Genomic DNA, 27,120 nt, shown 5'->3' on the forward strand with positions numbered 1-27,120 from the left:
GAATAGGCTAGGAATATGATACACATTAAAGCTCCTCTTCACATTGACCTCTCCGTCTCACTCTTCCTTTCCTTAAAGGTTCTGATTAAAGCAGCATTCTCAGGACCGAGTACTCTCAAAAGTGAATGGGTTAAGATTCAGCTCCGCCCCTCTTTTCCTATTCAGTTCTTCCTGTGCCTGCTTCCCGCTGCTAAAAAGGAAACAATCTTATCTGTTACTGCTTACTGCTATGCTGCTGTACCATCCAGCAGGTAAAGTTCCCTAAAATTCCCAGCAAAAATTTGGGAACTTTTAATTAAATCATAGAAAATTCACCTTTTTTCTTCTGGGACCTGAAAATATTTTACAGAAGAATTAGTGTTTTGTTTCTCCCCAGTTAAACATTTTCTAGCAGTAGAAGCCATGCAAATAGAACTCTCCACCTGCTTCTTTCTGTGCCTTTTGCCGCTCAGCTTTAGTGCCACCAGAAGATACTACCTGGGTGCAGTGGAACTGTCCTGGGACTATATGCAAAGTGAGCTGCTCAGCGCACTGCACGTGGACGCAAGGTAAAGGCACGTTCTGTAGGGTCCTGTTGGGATTGTGAGCAGGTGACTGCTTGGACGCAGGTGCAGGCTTCAGGCTAGGATGGTTGTGATGGTGGTTAAGCACTGAAAAAGCACTGAGAAAGGTAAGGTGTTCGTGCTTATGGCCAATCTGGTTCACAGATCTCAACTATTTATTGATGCTATTGTGTTTTGTCCATTGCTTCTCTCAGTCACATGCTGCCACTTTGGAAACTAGACAGTGGAAGGAGGATGGAGAGACAAGGACCCTAAGAGAAAACAAAACTTTCCTCAGCCTGCCTCCATGCTTCCCTAAAGAGAGGCAGAACAATGAGATCCCATCAGTATTATGTACAACTTTAGTGTGTAGTTCTGTATACATGTGGTGTGGTTTGGGTACCTTTGCCCAGTTTCAGTTTAAGAATAGTATTAGCCCTGAGTTCAGAAGCTTTTCATCTTTTTGGGTCCCAGTGCATTTTGGGAGACTAGTATTAAGTGATATTTTCAATATTATCTACAATCATCAATTTATTTGGATTTTTCTGCCTCTTCTTCAGTCAAATTTGGTTATATATTTTTCTCTGCAAAGCAATCTAGATTTTTCTGGATTTAAGAATCCATTGGTATCAAGTCATATACTAGTCTTCTGATGTTGTTCAGCTATTCTGTGTCTGTAGTGATATTTCCTTTTTCGTTCTTATAATGTGTATGTCCTCTTTCACTCTCTTACAATAATGTTTCTAGGAAGTTTCTCAATTTTGTTAATCTTGTCAGGAAACGTCTTTTGTTTCTATCAATTTCTGCTTTTTCTTTCATTAATTCATTCCATCTTCCTGATTTCCTTTGGTTCATTTTGCTGATCTAATTTTGCTTATTGAATTGAATGCTGAAATCATTTATTTTAAATTTTGTTTTGTTTTCTTTAAATGTATATTATACAGATCTATCCCCAGTACATATATGATGGCAATATTAGTATTAAATACGATCATGTCATACATGACAGTCTTTTTTTGTTCTTTCTGTTTGGCTCCCCATCTGCCTTCGACATTAGCCCCCTTCTTGCTTATCCCCAAACAAATAACCCTAGTATGGTTATATATCCTGATGCACACACACACACATATATGCACATAAAGGTTTTCTTGGTCATTGCTTGTTTTACAAAAATGGGATATTACACACACGTTTCTCTCTCATTAGCACCTAGCGGAATTTTGTCTAAGTCAGTTAGCATAGCTTCAGTTCACTTTTATTTTTATTTTAGGGAGGGACAGGAGGGGAGCGGAGAGGAGGGAGAAGCTCTCAAGCAGGCTCCATGCCTAGTGTCCACCCTGAGATGGCCTGAGCCTAAATCAAGAGTTGATCACTCAACTGAGCCACTGAGCTAGGCGCCCCAATTCATTGATTTTAATGGCTACATAAGATTCTGTATCAGTTCCGCTTTTTGGTCATTGTATGCTGTATCATTACGTACTGGTGCTTTATTCCTATGGGACAGATTCTCAAGAGGGATGTCACTGGAATGAAGGGAATATTTTCTATTTGATTTTAATTGCCAGAAAGGCAAGAGCTCTTCAAACATTTCTGCTATCAATGTATGCGAGTACCCTTCTTCCTGCTCCCATGTCAATAACTTTTATCTTGTTCTATTTTTTGCCAGCTTAGTTATAGAGTGATACTGCATCATCACTTTAATTGCATTCCTTTTATTTCTTAGGTGAACGTCTTTTCAAATGCCTGTTGGCTATTGCATTTATATTTTGAGATTTGACTATTCATAGGTATTGCCCATTTTTCTTTGCGCTCTTTCATTTTTTTTATTACAAAACCCTTTTATTATCACAAATGTTAACTATTTGTTATACTGCATTAACATACTAATGTATAGTGTGATTCCCCCCAAGACCTATTGTCTACTGACTTTAGTAACTTTCACTAAAGTTTTAAAAAAATTTTATAGTCGAATGTATCTATCTTTTCTTTCATATCTTCAGAGTGGCCAGTGTTGGCTAAAAATGTTTTCCACATATCAGTGTTGTATGTGTATTTCCCAGATTTTCTTGCAAGATTTTTATTGTTTTGCTTCTTTCATTTGTCATCAATTCATCTGATAATTATTTTTGTATATGGTATAGAAATGGGATCTGGGTCGTTTAATTTCTGTCTAGATCAGTAGCCTATGGCAATGGTACCATTTATGAAATAATACATCTTTTACTACTGATTTGAATAAACCCATTCATCATATAAAATTTTCATGTGTACTACTGTGTATTTCTGGATGCATTATGTTTCTTCATTGAACTGCTTTTGTCTTGTTGTGTCAGTACCATACTGATTTGATTACAATGGGTCTATTTTATCTTCTGTTATCTGGTAAGTGAAATCAGTCCTCACTGCTCTTTTTTTTTTTTTAACCTTTCTTAGCATTTCTTTTTTTCCCCCTAAGAATTTTATTTGTTCATTTGAGAGAGAGCATGTGCACAAAAGCTGGGGGGTGGAGGGAAGGCTGAAGGAGGGGGGAGAAGCAGACTCCCTGCTGAGCAGAGATCCCGATGTGGGGCTCGACCCCAGGACCCTGGGAACATGACCTGAACCAAAGGCAGAGGCTTAACCCACTGAGCCACCCAGGCGCCCCTAAGTTTTACTTTTAATGTGTTGATTGACAGATGGATTATGTTTATAGATTTCCTGACACTGAATACCCTTACATTCTTGGACTACAATCTATACTACAATTTGGTTATTGCTGAGTTCTATGTGCTAGTTTCTTTGAATGCTGTATGCCTTCATATCATCCTTTGGCAGCTCAGCTGGTAGAGCAGAGGACAGTCGAGGTATAAACACTGTGTGCCTTTGTTATGTGAGATTGATCTATAGCTCTACTTTTTACTATTACTAGATTTTGGTATTAAAGTTTTACCGCTTGTATCAAATGAATCATTGAGTGCTCCATCTTTTTCTTTTATAGCTCAAATGACATTAGAATTGCCTATTGTTTAAAAGATAAAGCTCATTTATGAGTCTGTTTGCTCCAGGTGACATTTGCAATATTTTTAATAATCTCTTCAGGTTCTTCTGTGAAAATTACACAAATCAAGTTTCAACTTTTTTTGAAGTCAGTTTTAATAATTTTATATCTGTACAGGTAATCACTTTATTTTTTCAATTCTGTTGCCACATTATCTAAGATGTGTGCCCTTTCTTTTTCTTAAATTCCTGTATATTTGGTATTTATTTTTTATCCACAAACAGGTTTGCAAGGGATTTGTCTATTTTGTTGTTGGTGATGCTCTTTTCAAACAATGAGTTTCTAAGTTTCTTTGTTTTGCCCAGTTTTTTTTTAAAGGTTTATTTATTTATTTGAGAGCACAAGCAGGAGGGGCAGAAGGAGAGGGAGAGAGAATCTGCAGCAGACTCAGTGCTGATCGCTGAGCCCAACATGGGACTTGATCTCACGACCCTAAGCTTATGACCCAAGCTGAAACTAAGAGTTGGACACTCAACCAACTGTGCCACACTGTGCCACCCACCCCAGTTATTTTTTAATGTTTATTTTTAGGTTTTATCTTTGTCAATGATCTCTTAGTTTCTTTTGGCTTACTGTGCTGCATTTTTTTCTTTTTTTAAAGATTTTATTTATTTATTTGATAAAGAGAGATCACAAGTAGGCAGAGAGGCAGGCAGAGAGAGAGGAGGAAACAGGCTCCCCACAGAGTGGAGAGCCCGATGCGGGGCTCGATCCCAGGACCCTGAGATCATGACCTGAGCCGAAGGCAGAGGCTTAACCCACTGAGCCACCCAGGCGCCCCATTTTTTTCTAATACCTTAGGAAAAGTGATGTAATTTTTCCTTTGGCCTTTGTTTTTAATAGTGAAGGCATTTAAAGTTGTACCTTTTTCTCAGAGAACAATGTTTGCATGTCACACAGGTTATGATACGAAGTTTTCATTATTTACAGTAGTTTATAATATTGTCTTGGGTTTCATTTAGAAACATAATTTTTTTCTTTATTTTTCTGAAGTTTTTATTTAAATCCCAGTTACTAACAGTTCAGTTAGGGTTACTTCATTTTAGGTGTACAGTACAGTGATGCAACACTTCATTCAACACCTGGTGCTCGGCCTTAATCTCCTCAACCCTAACCCATGTTCCTCTCCTCTGGTAAACATCAGTTTGTTCTCTTAAGAGTCTGTTTTGTGGTTTATCTCTCTTCTTCTTTGCTTGTTTTGTTTTTTAAATTCCACATATGAGTGAAGTCATATGGTACTTCTCTTTCTCTGACTGACTTAGCATCATACTCTCTGGCTCCGTTCATGCCATTGCAAATGGCAAGAGTTCATTCTTTTTGATGGCTCAGTAATGTATATATATGTACACCCCACATCTTATCAGTCAGTGACTCTTGGGCTGTTTCAAATCTGGCTACTGTAGATAATGCTGCTATAAACATTGGGGTGCATGTATCCTTTTGAGTTAGTCTTTTTGTATTGGGGTAAATAACTAGTAGTGTGGTTGCTGGGTTGTACATTGGTTCTGTGTTTAACTTTTTGAGGGCACTCTGTACTGTTTTCTAGAGTGGCTGCACCAGTTTGCATTCCCACCAACAGGGTAATACATTGAATTTTCAAGTTTTGCTTCCTTTTCTGTTTTTTTCCACCTGTGTCTTGTGTTGTTGAGTTTAGCTATGCTGACTAGTGTGAGGTGGGATCTCATTGTTTTGATCTGCATCTTCCTGATGATCAGTGGTGTTGAGCATCTTTTCATGTGTCTCTTGGACATCTGGATTTCTTCTTTGGAGAAATGTCTGCTCATGTCTTCTGCCCATTTTTTAATTGAATGATTCATTCTTTGGGTGTTGAGTTTTATAAGTTCTAACTTTTACTAACCTTTTATCAGCTATGTTATTTGCAATTATCTTCTATTTGGTAGGTTGCCTTTTAGTAGTGTTCCATGATTCATTGTTTGCTTATAATACCCATTGCTCATTGCAACACGTGCCTTCAATAGCCATCACCAGGCTATCCCATCCACCCACCCCTCTCCCCTCTGAAACCCTCAGATTGTTTCCTGGAGTACGGAGTCCATAGTCTCTTACAATCATCTTGCCCTCTGATTCCCCCCCCCCACTTCAGTTTTCCCTTCCTTCCCCTAATGTCCTCCATGCTATAGACATTTTTAACAATGTTTGTTCTTCCAATCCATGAGCATGGAGTTTTGTTTTTGGTTGGTTTTTGTTGTTGTTGTTTTACATCTCTTTGTGTCCTCTTCAGTTTCTTTCATCTGTATTTTATAGTTTTCACAGTACAGGTCTTTCAACTTCTTTGGTTAAGTTTATTCCTAGGTATCTTATTATTTTTATCTTATTATTATCTTCTTTTCATCTTATTATTTTTGGTACTTATAATTTTGATTGTAAATGGAATTGATTCCTTAATTTCTCTTTCTGCTGTTTTATTATTGTTGTATAGAAGTGCAACAGATTTCTGCATGTTGTATATCCTGCAACTTTACTAAATTTGTGTCTCAGTTCTAGTAGGTTTTTTGGTGGACTCTTTCAGGCTTTCTACATAGAGTAGCATGTCATCTACAAATAGTTGAAGTTTGATTTCTTCCTTGTGGATTTGGATGCTTTTTATTTCTTTGTGTTGTCAAATTGCTGTGTATAGGACCTCCAGTACTATGTTGAACAAAAGTGGTGAGACTGGACATCCCTGTTATGCTCCCTGAACTTAGGAGAAAAACTCTATTTTTCCCCATCGAGGATGTTGTTAGCTGTGGGTTTTTTATAGGTGGCCTTTATTATGTTGAGGCATGTTCCCTCTAAACGTACTTTGTTGAGGGTTTTTATCATGAATAGATGTTGTACTTTGTCAGATGCTTTTTTTGCATCTACTGAAATGATCATATGATTCTTGTCCTTTCTTGTATTAATGTGTATCACATTGATTGATTGAATATTGAACCACCCTTGCAACCTAGGAATAAATCCCACTCAGTCATGGTGAATGATTATTTTAATGTACTGTTGGATTTGGTTGGCTGGTATTTTACTGAGAATTTTTGCATCCATGTTCATTGGGGTTGTTGGCCTGTTGCTCTCTTTTTTAGCGGGGTCTTTATCTCATTTGGGAACAGGGTAATAGATTGAATTTGCAAGTTTTGCTTCCTTTTCCATTTTTTGGAATAGTTTGAGAAGAATAGGTATTAACTCTTCTTTAAATGTTTGGTACAATTCTCCTGGGAAGCCATCTGGTCCTGGAGTGTTGTTTGTTGGGAGATTTTTTGATTACTGATTCAATATCTTTACTGGTTATGAATCTGTTCAAGTTTTCTACTTTTTCCTGTTTCAGTTTTGGTAGTTTATGTGTTTCTAGTCTGTATCCATTTCTTCTAGGTTGTCCAATTTGTTGGCGTGTAGTTTTCAATAACATTCACTTCCAATTGTTTGTATTTCTGTGGTGTTGGTTGTGATTTCTCCCCTCTCATTTGTGATTTTATGTATTTGGATCTTTTTTCTTTTTAATAAGTGTGGCTAGAGCTTTATCAATTTCATTAATTTTTCCAAAGAACCAGCTTCATTTAGGAGCATGAATTTTAATAGCATTTTTGTTTGTCAGTTATTTCTTAGTATTTGGTTCAACTTTGAGTATTATAATAGTTTTTTCTCGCTGTGTAACATATTACCTCAAACTTTACAGCTTTCAACACCACCCAAGTATTTATTACGATTTTAGTGGCTCAGAAGCCAGGCGGGCTGGCCTGAGCACCTTACTCAGGGTCATACAAGACCAAAATCAAATTGTTGACAAGGCTGCCATTGTTACTGGAATTCATCTCCTTCTCTGAAGTTCCATGTAGGGCCCTTCATCCTCAGACTAGTGTCTCTCAAGATTTAAATCATTCTGACTTCAACTTCTACCTCATCTCTCTGAACTTTTCTGCCTTCCTGTTGCACTTTTAAGAACCTTATGATTACTTTGGGTCCACCCAGATATATCAGGATAATCTCTCCTTTTCAAGACCAGCTAATTAGCAACTTTAATTCTACCCACAAAGTTTCTTTAGCTGTGTAAGATAACATATTCATGAGCATAACACCAAAGGGGAGAGACAAAGAGAAGCAAAATTTTGCCTACCACAGGTATAATTTACATACAGTAAAACACACAGATTTTTAAGATGCAGTTTGGTAAGTTTCGACAAATGTGTACAAGTTACATCACCACCACTTTAATCAATACACAGAACATTTATATCAGTCCTTCCGCAACTTTCCAGTGAGTCTCCCTATCCTGACCTGGCCCTTGGCAACAGGCTGCTTTCTGGATTCATTTTTGACTGTTTAAGATTTATATATCATTAGAATCATACAGTATGCACTCTTCAGTGTCTGGCTTTTTATGTTTACCATCATGATTTAGAAATTCATCCAGATTGTAGCACAAAGTAGTTTTATTCCTTGTGTTGCTGATTGCTGCTTCATTATGGGAATATATCACAATAGGTGTGTCCATTCACTGCCACATGACATTTGGATTGTTTCCAGTTTGGGGGCTAATAGAAAAACACCTGCTGTGAGCAGTCCTGTACAAGCTTTTGTGTGGACATCTGTTTTCATTTATCTCAATCAGATGTCTAAAAATGAAATTGCTGGGTGATACGGGAAATGCATGTTTAACTATAAGAACCGCCAACTCCCAATATAACCATGTTATATTCCCACCAACTACACATGACAGTGCCAGTTGCAACACATCCTGGACAATGCTTGATGTTGCCAGTATTTACGTTAGTTATTTTAATGACTCTGTGGTGGTATCTCACTGTAGGTTTAATTTGCATTTCTCTGATGACTAAAGATTCTGAGCACCTTTGCATGTGTAACTGGCTGTTCCTGTATGTCCTTTTTTTTTTTTTTTAAAGATTTTATTTGTTTATTTGACAGAGAGAGATCACAAGCAGGTAGAGAGGCAGGCAGAAAGAGAGGAAGAAGCAGGTTCCCCACTGAGCAGAGAGCCTGATGCAGGACTCCAACCCAGGACCCTGAGATCATGACCTGAGCTGAAGGCAGCAGCTTAACCCACTGAGCCACCCAGGTGCCCCCCTGTATGTCCTTTGATGAACTGTCTGTTCAGAGTTTGGCCCATTTTGAAATTGCATTGTTGGTCTTGTTATTTTTGAGAATTTTGTATATATTCTGGATGTGTTTTCAGATGTACTCATTTTAAATATTCTATCCTAGCACTGAGTTTTTCATTTTGATGAAGTCCAGTTTATCTATTTCTTTTTCCCCTTTGGTTCCTTGTGCTTTTTATGTCTTGTCTAAGGAACTGTTGCCAAATCCAGGGTCACACAGAATTATGCCTATATTTGCACCCACAAGTTTTATAGTATTAGCTCTTATATTTAGGCCTTGGATATGCTGAATTAATTTTTATTAGTATGAGGAATGGATTCAAGTTCCTTCTATAGTCTATATACCCTGCAGTTGTTAATGACCCTAAAGTAGAGGCCCAGATGGTCAGTAGCCTGATCTCTAACTGAACAATCAGCCACTTATCCATTAACATAGGTCTTGTTAAAAATTATTAAAATAATTGTACTTACTACATTATATTTTGTACTATAGCTTCCATCTAGCATACAGCCTGTGCTATAGTGAATTCAATGGAGAAAATTATTTATTTGTTATCTGGCTTTCTGTTGTTGTGTGAGCAGTCACATGTATTTTTACCGGGAAGAAGTTGATAGAATTTTTATTTTGATGATGCCATTTTATAGCCTGGATTATTTTGATACTGATTAACGGGATAAGCTGACTCTGGACACATCCTGACAAACTCTGCCAAGTTTTGAAATAAACATCTGGGGAAATTCAGTTTTATATTATCTGTTCCTGCAGCTGCTCAACTTCTTCTAAGCAAAGGTCAGGGAATATAATAGGTTTTCCGATTCTTTTTAGGTAAAATGTGAAAGAACAGTTCATGTGAAGGACATTGTGGCTAAATAGATTTGGCAAGATTTAAATTTCGAATCCCAAGGGAAATGCATAAACAAAAATCCCACAGAAGTTAGGAAGGAGTAAAACCCATGAACCCTGGAACATTTTGTCATTTACTGTGCAGATTACTGTGAAACTGACTCAGGCACATACATCACGTGTTTCTGCACCAGTGGAAACTCTTCACTCTAACAGAAAAGGTCCTAAATATGCACATCTCAGAACTGAATCAGAGACCTGGGTGGTGCTGATGCTCTTAGGAATGGCCCCTTGAATAGCGCCTGGTCTTTCTGTTTCTCTGTCCCGCAAGCTTATTTCTTTTGCCTCTGATTTTTGCCTCTTTCCTTAGAGGGAGAAAAGAAGTGTTTCTGTGTACTCTGGATCCTGTTTCCTCTAGTAAACATTCTGTATGTCTTACATTTTCAGTTTAGTCAGAAATATTAAAGTGGAAGTACAGTACTATTGGACATCAAAATACCTGTCTCTTGACATGGGTCTCGGTTTTGTTAGAAAGTGGTGGAAGCTTTGGAAAAACTGGGTGGAGTAGACTCTGCAGAACCAAGGAGACAAAATGGGAAAAGGGGTGAGTTGATGAGTGTGGAAGGGCATAGTTCTCAATGTGGCTGGAAGATGAGACAAGTGGACTGAATAGAGGGGTTCGATTGATGATATGGGCACCAGATATTGTTCAGTGACTACAAGCCATGTAGGTTTATGCCAAGGCTAGTGCCATGGGAAGTTTTAGAGATGAATGAAATTAGAGCACATTTAAATATGAATTAATATGGGGTTGAGCTCCCTGGAAATGGACCGTGAGGGTTAGATGGCTGTGCGGGGAGTTTATTGAGAGTGCTCAGAGGACCCGCACCCGGGAAGGGGAGAACAGGGAAGAAGTGGGGGTGGGGGGCCCAGGGAGAAGCTGGGCTGTGATGCAGGCTGACCCCGCAGGGAGCTCTGGAGAAGGAGTGACCTTCTGAGTCGTCCCAAGTCGGGCTGGCTGTGGTGGGCCTTGTCCGTCTCCATCCTGATCCATCTTGAAGCACCACTTACCTCACATTTTGCCAACACTGGGGGGGCCTATACAGAGGCTGGCTGATGTTAATTGCCAGTCATCTTGTCCAAGGTCGATGCTTTCTGGTGGCATTAATGTACAATGTGAAGATTCATACCTCTACTTCAGATTACACCCAGGGTCACGTAGGGGAGCCCTGATGACCAGCCGCTAGTAGAGGAAAAAACCTGAGCTTTATGGGTCAACTTGATACACAGGTGCAAAGGTTCTTTCAGTGGCTGGAGGGTCACCCTGTGCCTCTCCAAAGAGGTCTCCGGGCTCTTAGCTGCGCTTCCACTGGGAAGCACCTCAGCAAGTCCTAAGTTCTCGGGAGTCCCCTGCGGTGTCCTGCTGACGTCGTCCGCTGACCTCGGGCGGCGGCTTTGTCACAGATTCACAGCTGCTGCAGAATGTCCAAAAACAATGCAGATAAGAAACATTCTTTCCAGCAAACATTGTTCAAATAATGAGAACATCTGTGCTTCCTTGAGTGATTTTGTAGCTTTTTAAGCACACAAATGAAAAAGAAAAAAGAAAAAGAAAAGGATGTCTGCTTTTTTTCTCTTTGTGCGTGTGTGCAGGCACGCAGGAAGTTTATTGGTACTTTTGAGGCTCACTAATATCTGAATTGTTTCCTTGGGCTGTTGTGACGTATCAGGGGCTCAGTGCTGGTCTCTGTGGCTGTCAAGGTGGATACTCCAGCAGCAGTCGCTGGAACAGCTTTGGTGAGTCTGTGATGTCATGTCCACGAGCAGGCTCCACCGTGGCTCTTCCATTTGTATGTCCATTCTGGCAGGGTTGGAGTTGCAGTGACTGAGGCTTGGTGCCTTTTTTGTGGTGGATACTCTCCACTTTTTCATTCTTTGATGCTCTTCCTTTCTTTATGTAGATCCGAGTTCTTAATTTTAATTTTAATTTCCCTCTCTCTGTGTAGTTTGTTGTAATATTTCTTGTAAGGCAGCTCTATTGGCAGCAAATTCCCTCCATTTATGTGTGTGTGGGAGTTGTTATTTCTCCATCACTGTTGAAAGATAATTTTTCAGGGTAGAGAATTCGAGGTTGGTTGTTGTTTTTCTTCCTCCCAACACTTTAGATATACAACACCCTACTCTCTTCTTGCTTGCATGGTTTCTGAGGAGAAGTTGCATGTAATTCTTTTCTTTGATCCTCTTTGGGTAAGGTGTTTACCCTGTGGTTTCTTTCAAGATGTTTTTTTTTGTTGTTGTTTTTGTTTTTTTTTTTTAAAGATTTTATTTATTTATTTGACACAGATCACAAGTAGGCAGAGAGGCAGGCAGAGAGAGAGAGGAGAAAGCAGGCTCCCTGCTGAGCAGAGAGCCCGATGCGGGACTCGATCCCAGGACCCTGAGATCATGACCTGAGCCAAACGCAGCGGCTTAACCCACTGAGCCACCCAGGCGCCCTCAAGATGTTTTATTTACCTTTGATTTTCTGAAGTTTGGATATGATTTGTCTAGAAATAAATAGTTTGGGGTTAGGGTTAGGCATTTGTCCTGCATGGTGTCCTCTGAGCTTCCTAGATCTGTGTGTCGGTGAATGACATTAATTTGGGGAAATTCTCATTATTGCTTCAAATACTACTTCTGTTCCTTCCTTTCTTTCTTTTTCTTCTGCTATTCTATTGTATGTATTACAACTTTTGTAGTTGTCTCACAGTGCTTGGATATTCTAATCTGGTTTTCATCACTCTGTTTTTTTCTCTTTGCTTTTAAGTTTAAAAGCTCCTGTGGTCATAGTTTCAAGCTCAGAGATTCCTTCCTTAGCCATATCCAGGCTACTCATGAGTCTGTCAAAGGGACTCTTGGGGTTCCTGGGTGGCTTAGTTGGTTGAGCATCTGATTCTTGATTTCAGCTCAAGTCATGATCTCAGGGTCGTGAGACTGACATTGGTCTTCATGCTCAGCAGAAAGTCTGCTTGAAGATTCTCTCCCTCTACCCCTTTCCCCATTTATTTAAAAAAAAAAACTTTGTTATTTATATAATAAATACAATCTTTTTTAATTTTTATTTTTGTATTAAAATCTCTTTTAAAATACTAAGAGATTAATATCCAAAATACACATTTCCCCCACTATCTGAAAGTTTGCTTTACAATGCTTTGCTTTTACAAACTACCTACTTTAGTATCTGTTTTCACTAACTAAAAAAAAAAATCTGAAGAGGATTGGGCCTTTTACAGAATGGAAGTTGCTTCTTTGTTTTCTGCCATTTCAGTTTACAAAAGGTTTCATAGGCATGTTCTACTTTTGGATAGCAGGGGAAACCTGTATATGGAGAACTCCTTAAAACTCAATAAGGAAGGGGTGCCTGGCTGGCTCAATCAGTGGAGCATGGAACTCTTGGTCTCAGGGTTGTGAGTTCAAGCCCCATGTTGGGAGTAGAGATCACTTAAAAAACAAAATCTTAAAAAGAAAAAGTAAGCAAACAACCTAATTCAGAAATGGACAAAACGGACTTGAATAGACATTTCTCCAAAGAATGTACACAAATGGCCAATAAGCACGTGAAAAGATGCTCAAACTCATCTAGGGAAATACAAATTAAAACCACAAAGAGATAGAATCTCTCACCCATTAGAATGACTATTATAGAAAGAAAACCAGAAAATAAGTGTTGGTGAGGATGTAGACGCATTGGAACACTTCTGCACTGTTGGTTGCAATATAAAATGGTGGTGCTCCTGTGAAAAAGAGGATGGTGACTCTTAAAAACTTTTTGAAAATTACCATATAATCCATTAATTCCATTTCTGGGGATTTACTCAAAATAATTGAAAGCAGGATCTTGAAGAGATACGTGTCTAACCATGTTCACAGCAGCATTATTCTCAATAGCTAAAATGCAGAAGCAACCCAAGTGTCTGTCTATGGATGAACGGATAAACAACATGTGGTCTATTCATCCAATGCAATGTTATTCAGCCTTGAAAGGAAGAGAATTTTGACACCTGCTACAACATGGATCAATCTTAAGGACATTAAACCCGTCACAAAAAGACAAATACCTTATAATCCCACTTATATGAGGTCCCTAGAATGGTCAAAATCATGGCAACAGAAAACAGAATGGTGGTTTCAGAGGCTGAGGGGAGCGGGGAAGGGCAAGTTGTTGTTTAATGGGTATTGAGTTTCAGTTTTGCAAGGTAAGAGTTACAGAGCTAGATGGTGGTGATGGTTGTACTTAGTACCACTGAGCTCTACACTTCAACATGTTGGAGAGTGAATTTTATGTTTTATGTGTTTTACCACACTAATTAGAGCCCCTCTGACACCTTCACCCCGAGCTGAGCTCTGAAATGAGTGCACTAGGCTTCAGGGGAGTGACAGATGAAAACTGCCCTTGTTGGAATTACAACCACATCTACAAATGTTGAGAGGAGACATGTAAATGAAAACCTAATTGTTTCTGACATTAGTCAGACTGAAAAAGCATTGGTTCACAGACCCAAAATTTATGCAGAGGACCAGGAAATGGGTTTGACACCAAGTAGTAAGGGTGGGGGTCCCTGTCTGGCCATTCATCCAGGTTCCTGGAAGCTTGTCCTTATCCAGAAACTGGAAGGGGCTGGCTGGGTGGTGCCTGAGCTTGCTGTCCACTGTCAGATTCTAGACCCTGACACTTGGCAGTAACCAGGCAGAGAATGTACAGGGTTACTAGCTCAGCAGTTCAGACCACCTGGGGCACTGAACTGCATCCGTGTGTCTTTTTATAACGAGGCCCTCTACTCTCTTCTTACCCATTTCTATCCTATTTACCAAAACAAATGTTGCCATACAAACCACGATATAAGGAGAACCCACCCACTAGGTGGTTTCCCCCATCCTGCTCTGAAGGACCAGCCACTCTTTCCTTCCTGGTGTTACTACAAAGCAAGGGTTGGATTTTAAATGGAGAATGAAAGGGGGGTCAGTTGAACTTGCATGCATGATTTGTGATTTATTTCATCATATGGCACCTAATGTATCAGTGTTTTCATCTTAGCACAGTCTGTGGTAGGTCTTAGCATGACCTAAACCAACCTAAACCAGTTTCACTGTAGGTTTAATTTGCATTTCTCTGACGACTAAAGATTCTGAGCATCTTTGCATGTGTAACTGGCTGTTCCTGTATTTCCTTTGATGAACTGTCTGTTCAGAGTTTGGCCCATTTTGAAATTACACTGTTTGTCTTGTTATTTTTGAGACTTCTGTATATATTCTGGATGTGTTTTCAGATGTACTCATTTTAAATATTCTGTCCTAGCACAGAGTTTTTCATTTTGAAGGTGAGTCTAGTGTCCTCCTGTTCTGTCATCTCAGGGGCAAAGGAAAATTGAATGCAAAGTCTCACAGCTAGTGACGGGTATGCTCAGGGTTCTAACCTGACCACTTGTCAGGTAGGGAGAGGGGAAAATGTTGGGAACCCGTCTATAGAAGGGATTTATAGAGTTTCCAGTTTGCCTTGTTAACAGTGGAGGAAGGTGGAATGGAAGCTTTACTTCCAGCTGCTGAAAAGTGGGTTCAAAGAAGGTCCACCAAAATGAATGACTTTTTCTTTTCTTCACACAGGTTTTCTCCTAGGGTGCCGAGTTCTTTGCCATTCAACATGTCAGTCATGTACAAAAAGACTGTGTTTGTAGAGTTTACAGATGACCTTTTCAACATTGCCAAACCCAGGCCACCGTGGATGGGTAATATAAACAATATTGACTGTTTATTATGGAACTGAGTATCTGATGCTCTAGCAAGGATCCCCCAGGCCTCCCTTACTACCACCTGCTGGTAGTCTCAGTCTCTTTGCCGGGCTTTCCTCCTCTGCTTGTTCTCTGGACGTTGGAGTGCTCTGGGTCTTGGACCTGGGTTTGTTCTGTCTTCTCTTGACCTTCGATCACCAGCTGATCTCACCCAGTCTCACAATTTTAAGACATCTCTATGCCAGTCACTCCCAGGTTTAGATCTTCAGTTCAGACTTGATACGTCCTCTCAGATGTCACATAAGCATATAACAGGATATCAGAATGAGACATCTCCTACCTGAGAATTATTTTGGAGAATTATAGGTGACAAATATCCCCAAATTCTAAAGAGAGACTGGGAGCAGCTAGCTGGCTCAGTTGCTAAAGCATGTGACTCTTGATCCTGGGTTTGTGAGTTCAAGCCCTACGTTGGGTGTAGAGATTATTTTAAAATATTATAAAAGGTTAGTTTTACCCAGTTTGAAATTCTGGAGTAAGAAAAAGGAAGTAAATTTTATTGAGGTGGAAACAAACCATGAGAGACTCTTAACAATAGAGAACAGGCTAAATTGGTGGTGGGTATTAAGAAGGACACATGTTGGGCGCCTGGGTGGCTCAGTGGGTTAAGCCTCTGCCTGTGACTCAGATCATGATCTCAGAGTCCTGGGATGAAGTCCCACATTGAGCTCTGCTCAGCAGGGAACCTGCTTCCTCCTCTCTCTCTCTGCCTGCCTCTCTGCCTACTTGTGATCTCTGTCTGTGAAATAAATAAATAAATTCTTAGGGAAAAAAAAGAAGAACACATGTTATGATGATCACTGGATATTGTATAGAAGTGACGAATCACTGAATGCTACTCCTGAAACTAGTATATGTATGTATGTACGTGTGTGTGTATACATACATACATACATACATACATACATATACACACATATTTTTATAAATGTACATATGTGTGTATATATATGTATTTAGAGAGAGAGAAGGAGGAAGTAGAGCAGAGAGACTCCCAGGCTCCACACCCAAAACAGAGCCTGATGCAGGGCTTAATCTCAAGACCCTGAGATCATGACGTAAACAGACATCAAGAGTCATACACTTAACCAAGCAACCCACCCAGGTGCCCCTACTCCTGAAACAAATATTCTACTGTATGTTAACTAACTAGAATCTGAATTAAAATTTGTTCAGGTGGTGGCCCAAAATTGGTCCTGCAACCCTCAGCCTATCTTGTACCTCAAGCCCAAGTAAAAGGCAGATAGGCACTTATGAAATAATTTAGATTTGAGGATTTCTTTGTTAACCATATTTGGTGATTTGTATGTTTGCCTCCCCACAGTGGGAGGGAGTTTTCACTCTCATGCCAAGCTGTAGTGAGGGAAGCTTTAGGAGAACCTTGTAGAAGTTTTGACATAAGACCTGTGGAGCTCATAAGACTCTGACTACTTTCTGCTTTTTATCTGAAAAAACATTCAAGGTCAGAGAATTGGAGGAACTTCCCCTGATGGCATAATAAGGATAGTAGGTTACAGCAGTGTGAGATGAGGAAGGTCATAGAACAAGATTTGTCTCAAGAAGACCCTGTCTAATGGGGCGCCTGGGTGGCTCAGTGGGTTAAAGCCTCTGCCTTCCACTCAGGTCATGATCTCAGGGTGCTGGCATCAAGCCCCGCATCAGGCTCTCTGCTCAGCAGGGGGCCTGCTCCCCACCCCACCCCTGCCACTCTGCCTGCCTCTCTGCCTACTTGTGATCTTTGTCTGTATAATAATAAATGAAATTAAAAAAGAAGAAGAAGAAGAAGAAGAAGAAGAAGAAGATCCTGTCTGAGAGGTCTTCCTGCCAGGGCTAGGTGACCCCAATAGAAAACGTCTCTGATTGTATTGCCAGAAGCAGAAAGTGGTAAGAGAGAGACAAGGGACAGCTGGAGAAGGGAAGGTTGGGAAGGGTTGGGAAGGGGAGAGTCTCCAAAGAACTCATACAAGTTCCCTAAGAAAGAAAGAAACAGAGTTTTGGCACATCTCACAACCAGGCACTAACAAAGCCACATTATCACTCTTCTTTCCAAGAAACATCTTGTCATTGTGCCTCTTTCTGTGATCCTTTTCTCACTTGCTCCAAGCTTCAAAGGCCAGGAGGCAGTAAGGTGAGTGGGGGAGGTGGATTAGGATAAGAAGATGAGAAAGCTGGAGGAGGGAGGGACCCTTAAATTTCAGGACACACCAAATGTTTGATATTAAGTTAGACTAGTATCACTGGACTGATAAGATACTGCTAATATGTGGTGGTTACTGGAAAAAAATTGGAACTGTTCAAAGTGCAGGCGGGGAAACTCCACTTAACACAGGGGTTTTTTTTTTAAGATTTTATTTATTGGGGCACCTGGGTGGCTCAGTGGGTTAAAGCGTCTGCCTTCAGCTCAGGTCATGATCCCAGGGTCCTTGGATTAGGCCCCACATTGGGCTCTGTGCTCCGTGGGGAGCCTGCTTCCTCCTTTCTCTCTCTCTCTCTGGCTGCCTCTCCGCCTCCTTGTGATCTCTGTCTGTCAAATAAATAAATAAAATCTTTAAATATCCATATATAAAGATTTTATTTAAATTAAAAGATTTTATTTGACACGAAGAGAGAGAGTACAAGCAGGGGGCAGTGCAAAGGGAGAGGGAGGAAGCAGGCTCCCTGCTGAGCGGAGAGCCCAATGCAGGCCTTGATCCCAGGACCCTGAGATCATCACCTGAGCCACAGGCAGAGGCTTTAACCCACTGAGCCACCCAGGAGCCCCTCCACATAACACAGTTAGAATCTATGAAAAATAAATCTCTTTCATATTTTTGTCCCTTTGAATCTACTTCATTCAATAAATTATTTGTAGGCATCTTATACTTAATATGTCTGGAAGTCGGAAGTTTTGATTTTCTTACTTTTCTGAATCGTGGCCACGATTCTTCCTGGCTGCTCTCTAACTTCCAGTCCATCAGCAAGTATTGTTGACTCTTCATCTAAAATGAGTCCCAAGTCTGCTTTCCTCTTGTAAGTTCCAAATGCAAGCAAACTCCTGTGGCTTACAAAGTCCTACATGTTATGTTCCCTGCCTGCCTTTATAACCTTATTTTCTGCTATTCTCCTGCTCATTCACACGTTACTCAACTATGTCAAGATTACTCCTGTCTCAGTACTTTTCCATTTATTTTATTTGCTTTGGATATTATTCTACTAGGTATTTACAAATCTTGCTTCTTTTCAATTAGTCCGATCACTGCTCAAATGCCACCTCCTCAAAGATGCCCTTCCTGACCACTATGTTTAAAGGATTCCATCTCTTGCTTCATAACTTTCTAGCACACCACCATCTTTTATAGCGTTTACAACAATCAGAATATTTCTTGTTTATTTCTTTATGTGCTTCATTACATTCTCTAGAATGTAATTTCCATGATCTGTCTTGTTCACTACTGCATCTCCAGTGCCTAGGGCAATTCCTAGAATATAGTAGGAACTCAACTATGAGTTGAATGAATGAATGCATTGAGTGAATTATCAGAAATCTATCCTCACAACAACCATGACACTGAGGTGGTGATAGCAGTTTATGCATTTATTCGGTCCATTACTGCTTTTTATCAGTAATCACAGGTGCATGTTTTTCCACTGTGACTTTGGCCATCACTTTCATAATAGCAGGTTTTCTGGAGTACCACTCTCAAAGTAACCTTTAGGGGGCATCTCATCCTCACAGGTCTGCTGGGTCCTACCATCCGGGCTGAGGTTTATGACACAGTGGTTGTCATACTTAAGAACATGGCTTCTCATCCTGTCAGTCTTCATGCTGTTGGTGTATCCTATTGGAAAGCTTCCGAAGGTGAGTCAAATGCCCTCCTATTTTCCTATATCTCAGGGATAAAGGTCTTACAGCTAGTGAATGGTGCACTCACTAAGTTCATAATACATCACCTCAGTGCTACCTGGCCATCCTCACCCCAAGACAGCTTTACACATTGTTGGCCTCTTATCAGACCTCCCACACCTCTTTCCAGATACTACCATTAGGAAAAAGGATATTCATTTCTTAATGAAATGCTTCAAACAAAGAAAGGTACAGAAAATAATATAGCACACAAACACATAACCATCACCTTATTTTGCCAAATCTTGTTTTTTTTTCTTTAAAGATTTATTTATTAGAGAGAGAGCACAGAGCCCATTGTAGGACTCGATCCCATGGTCCTGAGATCATGACCTGAGCCGAAACCAAGAGTTGGACACTTAACCAACTGCACCACCCAGGTGCCCATCACTTTGCCAAATCTTAAAATTTTGCCATCTTTGCTTTAAGAAATTAAACATTATATAGTTGAATCCCTTTATGTAACCCCTCAGGCTCCCTTCCTCTCTATCCAAATGTATCTGCTCTCTAGAATTTAATATCAGCCCATGATCACACAGGCACCTTAACCACACGCTCCATCCCCAGGGGCCAACTCAGGTTTTTAAAAATGTCTTCAACTCTCTGGCAAGTGCAGCTGTTGGCCTGATGTTGCTTCTAGATGAAGCCAGTAGTATCTAGTGCACACTGAAGAGGGTGTCAATATACGCCAGAGAGGCTCACTTTGGGAGTGGGGACTACCAACCTGTACTTTGGAGGTAGCCTTTGGCTGCTGAAAGTCTGTAGTAAAAGTAAAGGCAGAATAGGGGCAGTGCAGAGGTCTCTTGTACTGCTCTGTTGGTGAGGTCCCGCTCTCAGATGTATAGATGTGATGGGATAAGATAAGGTATAAACGAAGAGCCCTCTCAGTGCTTTGGGCTGCTCTGCAACTCCAGAGACCATTACGAACCCAGGAAGTTATGGTGAAGTTGCTAGAAAAGTGTTTCAGTAGAAGCATAAGGCATTATGTCAGTTTCTTTAAATATTCTCTACTTCTGTCCACTGAAATGACCTAGAAGCAAAGACACTTCATTAACAGTGAACCTAGATAGTGCTCAATTTAGAATCGAGGTATCAAACTAATCCATGGGTTAATTTTAACATCACTAAGCATGAGACAGCTAGAAAATATCTGCCCCTGATGTGATCTCCTCCTCCAGAGAAGAGCCAAGTTAAAAACATTTCTAAAAATGGCCACCTGGGTCACTCAGTTGGTTAAGTGTCAGACTCTACATTTTGGCTCAGGTCATGATCTCAAGATCGTGAGACAGAGCCCCATGTCAGCCTCTGTGTGGGGTGTGGAGTCTGCTTAAGATTCTCTTTTTCCTTGTCCCTCTGCTCTCATTCCCCTCCCCCTCTCTAAAAAAATACTTTTGAAAATCTCTGTATCTCATCTTTCTGTGACCTTCACCAGTGCTCATTAAAGAGTTGGGGACAAAGTACATAACCAATGTATGTCTGTTGAGTTGAATTGATATGAACTAGGTAAAAAGATGCAATGATAGAAGTAGTATTATTGGTTAGAACCTGGAGGTCACAGCAAGAACCACCCAACCCCTCACGTTTGCATTAGTGGTCTACAACTTCTGCGGGATATATGAGGCTGCTTGATGGTCTTCCAAATTAAGTTGCAGAAAGTCTCTTTCTTGTGTAGAATCTACTGGTAACAATAAACTTGCTATATTTCCTTGAGTGAACAATGCATATGGAAAGGATAGTGTTATCTCTTCTTGCTTTAGGTGCTGGATATGAGGATCAGACCAGCCAAAAGGAGAAGGAAGATGATAAAGTCATTCCTGGTGAAAGCCATACCTATGTCTGGCAGGTCCTTAAAGAGAACGCGCCAATGGCCTCTGATCCACCATGTCTCACCTACTCATATTTTTCTCATGTGGACCTGGTGAAAGACCTGAATTCAGGCCTCATTGGAGCCCTGCTGGTTTGCAAAGAAGGTAAGTGTGAGAGAGGGTAGGACTCAGATGAAATAAGCAGGGAAGGGTCAATTATTAAAGCATCTGTGTTTTCATCTAAAAGAGGTTTCTTTTCCTTAGCAACATGCCCGTGGAAAGAAAATATTACATTCTATGGACTGTCTCAGTAGTTCCTTTTGTAAATTTTGTGTTAAGTTTCCTGAAAGCTTTCTGGAGATAAACACATCCATCTGTGTCATTTGTATCCCCAAAGCATTTAAAACTTGTAGAAAAGCAGGGCACCTGGGTGGCTCAGACGGTTAAGTCCAACTGTTGATTTCAGCTCAGGTCTGAATCTCAGAGTTGTGAATTCAAGCCCCACACCAAGCTCTGCACTGGGCTCTGTGCTGGGTGTGGAGCCTACTTAAAAAAAAAAATCGGAGAAGAGTAAACATTTGTAACTTGTTGTTCTAAAAATCATCTTTTTTAAAATATTTTATTTATTTATTTGACAGAGAGAGATCACAAGTAGGCAGAGAGGCAGGCAGAGAGAGAGAGGAGGAAGCAGGCTCAGAGAGCCTGATTCGGGGCTTGATCTCAGGACTCTGGAATCATGACCTGAGCCGAAGGCAGCGGCTTAACCCACTGAGCCACCCACGCGCCCCTGTTCTAAAAATCATCTTAAATTTAATTAACCCTCGGGCACCTTGGTGGCTCAGTCAGTTAAGCGTCTGCCTTCAGCTCAGGTCATGATCCTGGGGTCCTAGGATGGAGTCCCACATTGGGCTCCCTGCTCAGTGCGGAGACTGCTTCTCCCTCTGCCTCTGCCTCTCCTTATGCTCAGGCTGTCTCTCTCTCTATCAAATAAATAAAATCTTTTTTTTTTTTTTTTTTTAAAGATTTTATTTATTTATTTTGTCAGAGAGAGAGCGAGCGAGAGCGAGCACAGGCAGACAGAGTGGAAGGCAGAGTCACAGGGAGAAGCAGGCTCCCTGCGGAGCAAGGAGCCCGATGTGGGACTCGATCCCAGGATGCTGGGATCATGACCTGAGCCGAAGGCAGCTGCTTAACCAACTGAGTCACCCAGGCGTCCCATAAAATCTTTTTTTTATAAGGTTTTATTTATTTATTTGACAGACAGAGATCACAAGTAGGCAGAGAGAGAGAGGGAGAGAGAGCGGGAAGCAGGCTCCCTGCCGAGCAGAGAGCCTGATTCGGGGCTCGATCTCAGGACCCTGGGATCCTGACCTGAGCTGAAGGCAGAGACTTTAACCCACTGAGCCACCCAGATGCCCCTAAATAAAATCTTTAAAATTTTTTTTCATTAAACTTGTTTTTATTTTATAGTTTAAGAGTATACACTAATTTGGGAAAGTAAACATTGTAGAATTTTCTTTAATTCTAAGTTTTTAATAGTGAAATCAGTTTCATGGGACTTTTGTTTCTCCTTTAACTATCAGTGCATGTCACCGCAATTTAGTGGCTAAAAATTACAATCATCATTTATCATTTCTCATGGTTTTTGTGGGTCTCTCATGGAATTTGGGAGTATGTTTATTTGGTGGTCTATCTCAGGATTTTTTTTAATGCTCTAGCCAGTTATTTATTTATTTGTTTGTGTGTTTATTTATTGAAGAGAGAGAACAGGCATACGCACGCATGTGGAGGGAGGGGCAGAGGGAGAGGGGGAGAATCTTCAAGCAGACTCCATGCTGAGCACAGAGCCCAGCTCAGTGCTTGATCCCAGGACCCAAGAGTTGGACACTTCAGCAACTGAGTCCCCCACGTGCCCCAAAATGCTCTAGCCCTTTAGACTCTTCCCAAGGCTTTCTAGTCCCTGTCTTGAAGACTTGGCTTTGGAAGAGGAAGAGAAGAGCAGGAAGAGGCACCAGAACCCTGGCCAGACTGGAGACTCTGCATGAGCTGCTTTACCTCTCAGAATGGCAGCCGGGTGTGCAGTACTCTTGTCTGAGGATTTCTGATGAGGCTGTAGTCAGATAGAGCTGGAGCCAAGGTCATCCTGAATGAACCTTTATTCACATGTCTGGCACCTAGGCTTGGAAAACTCAAATCGTTTTCCACAGGGTCTTTTCAGCATGGGAGATAGAGGGTACCCAGAAGTCTTTTTCCTTTTAAATGGACTTTGTTTTAGAGTAGTTTTTAGAGTAGTAGTTTTTAGAGTAGTTTCAGGTTTACAGGAAAACTGGGCAGAAAGTAGAGATTTCTCCAATACCACCCACAGCCTCCCCACTGTCAGCATCCTGCACCAGAGCGAGCGGTATGCTTGCTCTAACTGGTGAGCCCACAGTGACGTAGTGTTATCACCTGAAGTCCTACTGTGCACGAGGGCTCACTCTTGTTGGTTTATAGGCTACAGGTTTGGACAAATGTAGAATGACACATATCTACCATTATAGTATCATACAGAATAGTTTCCCTAACCCTAAAAATCCTCTGTGTCTCACCGCTTCATTCTTTCCTGCCCCACTCCCTAGCAACCACTGAGTTTTTAAATTATCTTATCAATAGTTTTGCCTCTTCCAGAGTGTCAGATAGTTGAAATTATACAGTACATAGCCTTTTCATATTGATTTCTTCCACTTAGTAATGCATTTAGGCTTTCTCCATGTCTCTTCATGGCCTGATAGTGTTTTTCTTTTTAGCACTGAGTAATGTTCTGTTGTCTGAATGGACCACAGTTTATCCACGCACAGTGAAGGACATCTCAGTTGCTTCCAAGTTTTAAACAGTTATGAATAAATCTTCTGTAAATATCCATGTGCAGGTTTGTATGCACACATAGTTCTCAGGCTCTTCGGGTAAATGCCAAGGAACACAGCTGCTGGATCGTATGGCATATGCTTTCTTTTGCAAGAAACCGCCAACCTCTTTTCCAAGGTAGCTCTGTCATTTCGCATGAATGAGACTTCCTGCTGTTCCTCACCCTCACCAGCTTTTGGTATTGCCAGTGATTTGGAATTTGGCCATTCTCATAGGTATGTAGTGGTATCAAATTGCCTTAATTTGCATTTCCATGGTAATATGTGATGTGTGAAGCATGTTTTTATTTAAAAGATTTTATTTGTTTTTTTGAGAGAGAGAGAGCACAAACAGGGGGAGGGGCAGAGGGAGAGGGAGAAGCAGTCTCCCTGCTGAGCAGAGAGCCCAGCGTGGGGCCCGATCCCAGGACCCTGGGATCATGACCTGAGCCAAAGGCAGATGCTTCACTGACTGAGCCCCCCAGACGCCCCAAGCATCCAACTCTTGATCTCAGCTTGGGTCTTGATCTCAGGGTCATGAGGTCAAGCCCCATGTTGGGCTCTACACTGGACGTGGGGTGAGTGAGTGAGTAAATAAATAAATAAATAAACAATCAAAACTGTTTACATATAAAATATAAACAAATTTAAAATCAAAAGAATTAATTGGCAGAAAATTGACTTAAAAATTCAACAGAGAGGCACCTGGCTGGCTCAGGCAGTGGAGCATGCAACTCTTGGTCTTGGGGTTCTAAGTTTGAGCCCCACATTGGGTATAAAGTTTACTTAAAAATCAAATCCTTCCCTGGGGATAAAAATATATGTTTATAAAAAATAAAAAATTAAAAAAAAATCAAATCCTTATTAAAAAAACAAAATAAATAAAATCAATTTTTTAAAAAGTAAAATCTTTTGAAAAAGTCAACAGATATTCTAGTCTGGATAAGATGAAAGAAACATAATGCCTTTATCTCCCATTGAGCAACTATAGGACCTTGACAAAATGCATAGCCCAGCCATTTGAGAATCCTAAAAATCAAATAGAACAAACAGGTCAGGAAAGGCATCAGAATTTAAAATACCACCAAACTGGCAGGGAATTTCTGTTTTTATTGCCCTTCAGTATTCCCCAAATGGGTAAAGGATGTAAATAGATATTTCTGGGGGGGGGGGGAAGGATAGAAATGATGAACAAGTATGTCAAAAAGTGCTCAGCATCACTCAGCATCAGGGAAATACAAATCAAAACCACAAAGAGAAACCACTTCACACCTGTCAGAATGGCCAAAAGTAACAACACAGGAGACAACAGGTGTTGGTGAGGATGTGGAGAAAGGGGGACCTTCTTGCACTGTTGGTGGGGATGCAGACTGGTGCCACTCTGGAAAATAGGGTGGAAGGTCCTCAAAAAGTTAAACATAGAACCACCCTACAACCCAGCAATTGCACTACTGGGTATTTACCCAAAGGATATGAAAATACAGATTCAAAGACATACATGGACCCCAGTGTTTATAGCAGCATTATCTACTATAACAAAATTATGGAAAGGGGCCATCCATCCATTGACTGATGAATGTATAAAAAAGTTGTGATGTGGGGTGTGTGTGTGTGTGTGTGTAGGAATATATTATATGATGGAATATTACTCAGCCATAAAAAGAATGAACTCTTGCTATTTTCAACAACAGTGATGGTACTAGAGGGTATAATGCTAAGTGAAATAAGTCAGAGAAAGACAAGTACCATATGATTTCACTCATGAAACTTAAGAAACAAAAAAAATGAGCAAATGAGCAAAAGAAAGAAAGAAAGAAACAGAGAGGTAAACGAAGAAACAGACTCTTACCTATAGAGAACTCAGTGATGGTTACCAGAGGGGAGGTTGGGTGGGAGAATGTTACACAGGTGGTGGGGATGGAGGAGGACACTTGTGGTGAGCACTGGGTGCAGTATGGAACTGCTGAATCACTCTACTGTACACCTGAAACTAATATTACGCTATATGTTAACTAACTGGAATGAAAACTAAAAAATTTTAAATGTGTATTTTACATACTGTCAATGAATAACTGGAAACCAGAATGTAAGAACGAATGTTTACAATAGCTCCAAAAATTGAAAGTTTAGGAATCTAACAAAACATGTACATTGTCTGTATGGTGAAAACTACAAAGTAAAAGAAACCAGAGAGACATACTGTTTCTGTGCTATAAGATTCAACATAGTAAAGATCTCAGTTCTCCCCAGTCTGTAGATTTTCAGGAAGCTTTTTATGTGGTCACAAACAAGCTGATTCTGAAATTTATATGAGAAGGCAAAAGTACTAGATTTGCTAAAATGATTTTGCAAAAGAATAAATTTGGAGTAATAATCTTACTCAATTTTACAATTTACTACAAAGCCGCAGTAATCATAGCATGTGTTAACAGAATAGACCTATAGATCAGTGAAATAGAATAAAAGTCCAGAAATGGATCCCCACAAATAAGCCCAATTGATCTGGTGCAAAAATAACTCAAAGGAAGCATCTTGTCAACAAATAGTGCAATGATCGTAGACCTTATAGTTATACAAAGAGTAACTTAAAATTAGTTATAGCTCTAAATGTGATATATACATTTACAGGTTAAACTGTGGGAATCTACACCATCTCTGGGTAGATAGTTTCTGAATTAAGTTAAATTGTAGGGTACCCAGCTGACGTCACAGAATTGCTTGGTGGTAGGGAAAAACCCATATACACTGGAATTGGTGTCACAATTACAGGCCATTTCTTATAAAGGTAAATATACACTTAATTTCTATTCCTGAGTATTTTCCCTAGACAAATGAAAACTTGATATTCACATAAAAGTCTGTATGTACATTAGTGTTCACAGCAGCTTTATTTGTAATGGCTGAGAATTGGAACCAAGCTAAATGTTTTCCAACAAGTGAATGCTGAAACAAACTGTGGTATATCCATACCATGAAGTACTCCTCATCAATAAAACAGAGTGAAATACTGATACAGACAACAAAATGGATGAATCACTAAGGCACTATACTAAGTAAACAAGCCAGTCTCAAAAGGGTATATATTGAATGGTTCCATTTATATGACAATCTCAAAAATACAAATATATTGCAATGGGAAACAGATCAGTAGTTGCCACGGGTTACAGTTAGGGATGTTGGAACCGTCCTGTGTC

General features: G+C 40.3%; 1 protein-coding gene across 2 annotated transcripts in view; it reads left to right on the forward strand.

Moving 5' to 3' along the window:
- Positions 1 to 225: 225 nt before the first annotated feature.
- F8 (coagulation factor VIII) overlaps positions 226 to 27,120 on the forward strand; it is a 111,406-nt gene continuing 84,511 nt past the window's right edge. For both annotated transcript variants that reach the window (XM_059385782.1, XM_059385783.1), the window contains exons 1-4: positions 226 to 548; positions 15,172 to 15,293; positions 19,072 to 19,194; positions 20,997 to 21,209. In XM_059385782.1, coding sequence (XP_059241765.1) covers positions 403 to 548; positions 15,172 to 15,293; positions 19,072 to 19,194; positions 20,997 to 21,209 — 604 coding nt within the window. In that variant the 5' untranslated portion in view covers positions 226 to 402. The remainder of the gene's footprint in view (positions 549 to 15,171; positions 15,294 to 19,071; positions 19,195 to 20,996; positions 21,210 to 27,120) is intronic.

The sequence above is a fragment of the Mustela nigripes genome, chromosome X (assembly GCF_022355385.1).
Source record: "Mustela nigripes isolate SB6536 chromosome X, MUSNIG.SB6536, whole genome shotgun sequence".
Lineage (NCBI taxonomy): Eukaryota > Metazoa > Chordata > Mammalia > Carnivora > Mustelidae > Mustela > Mustela nigripes.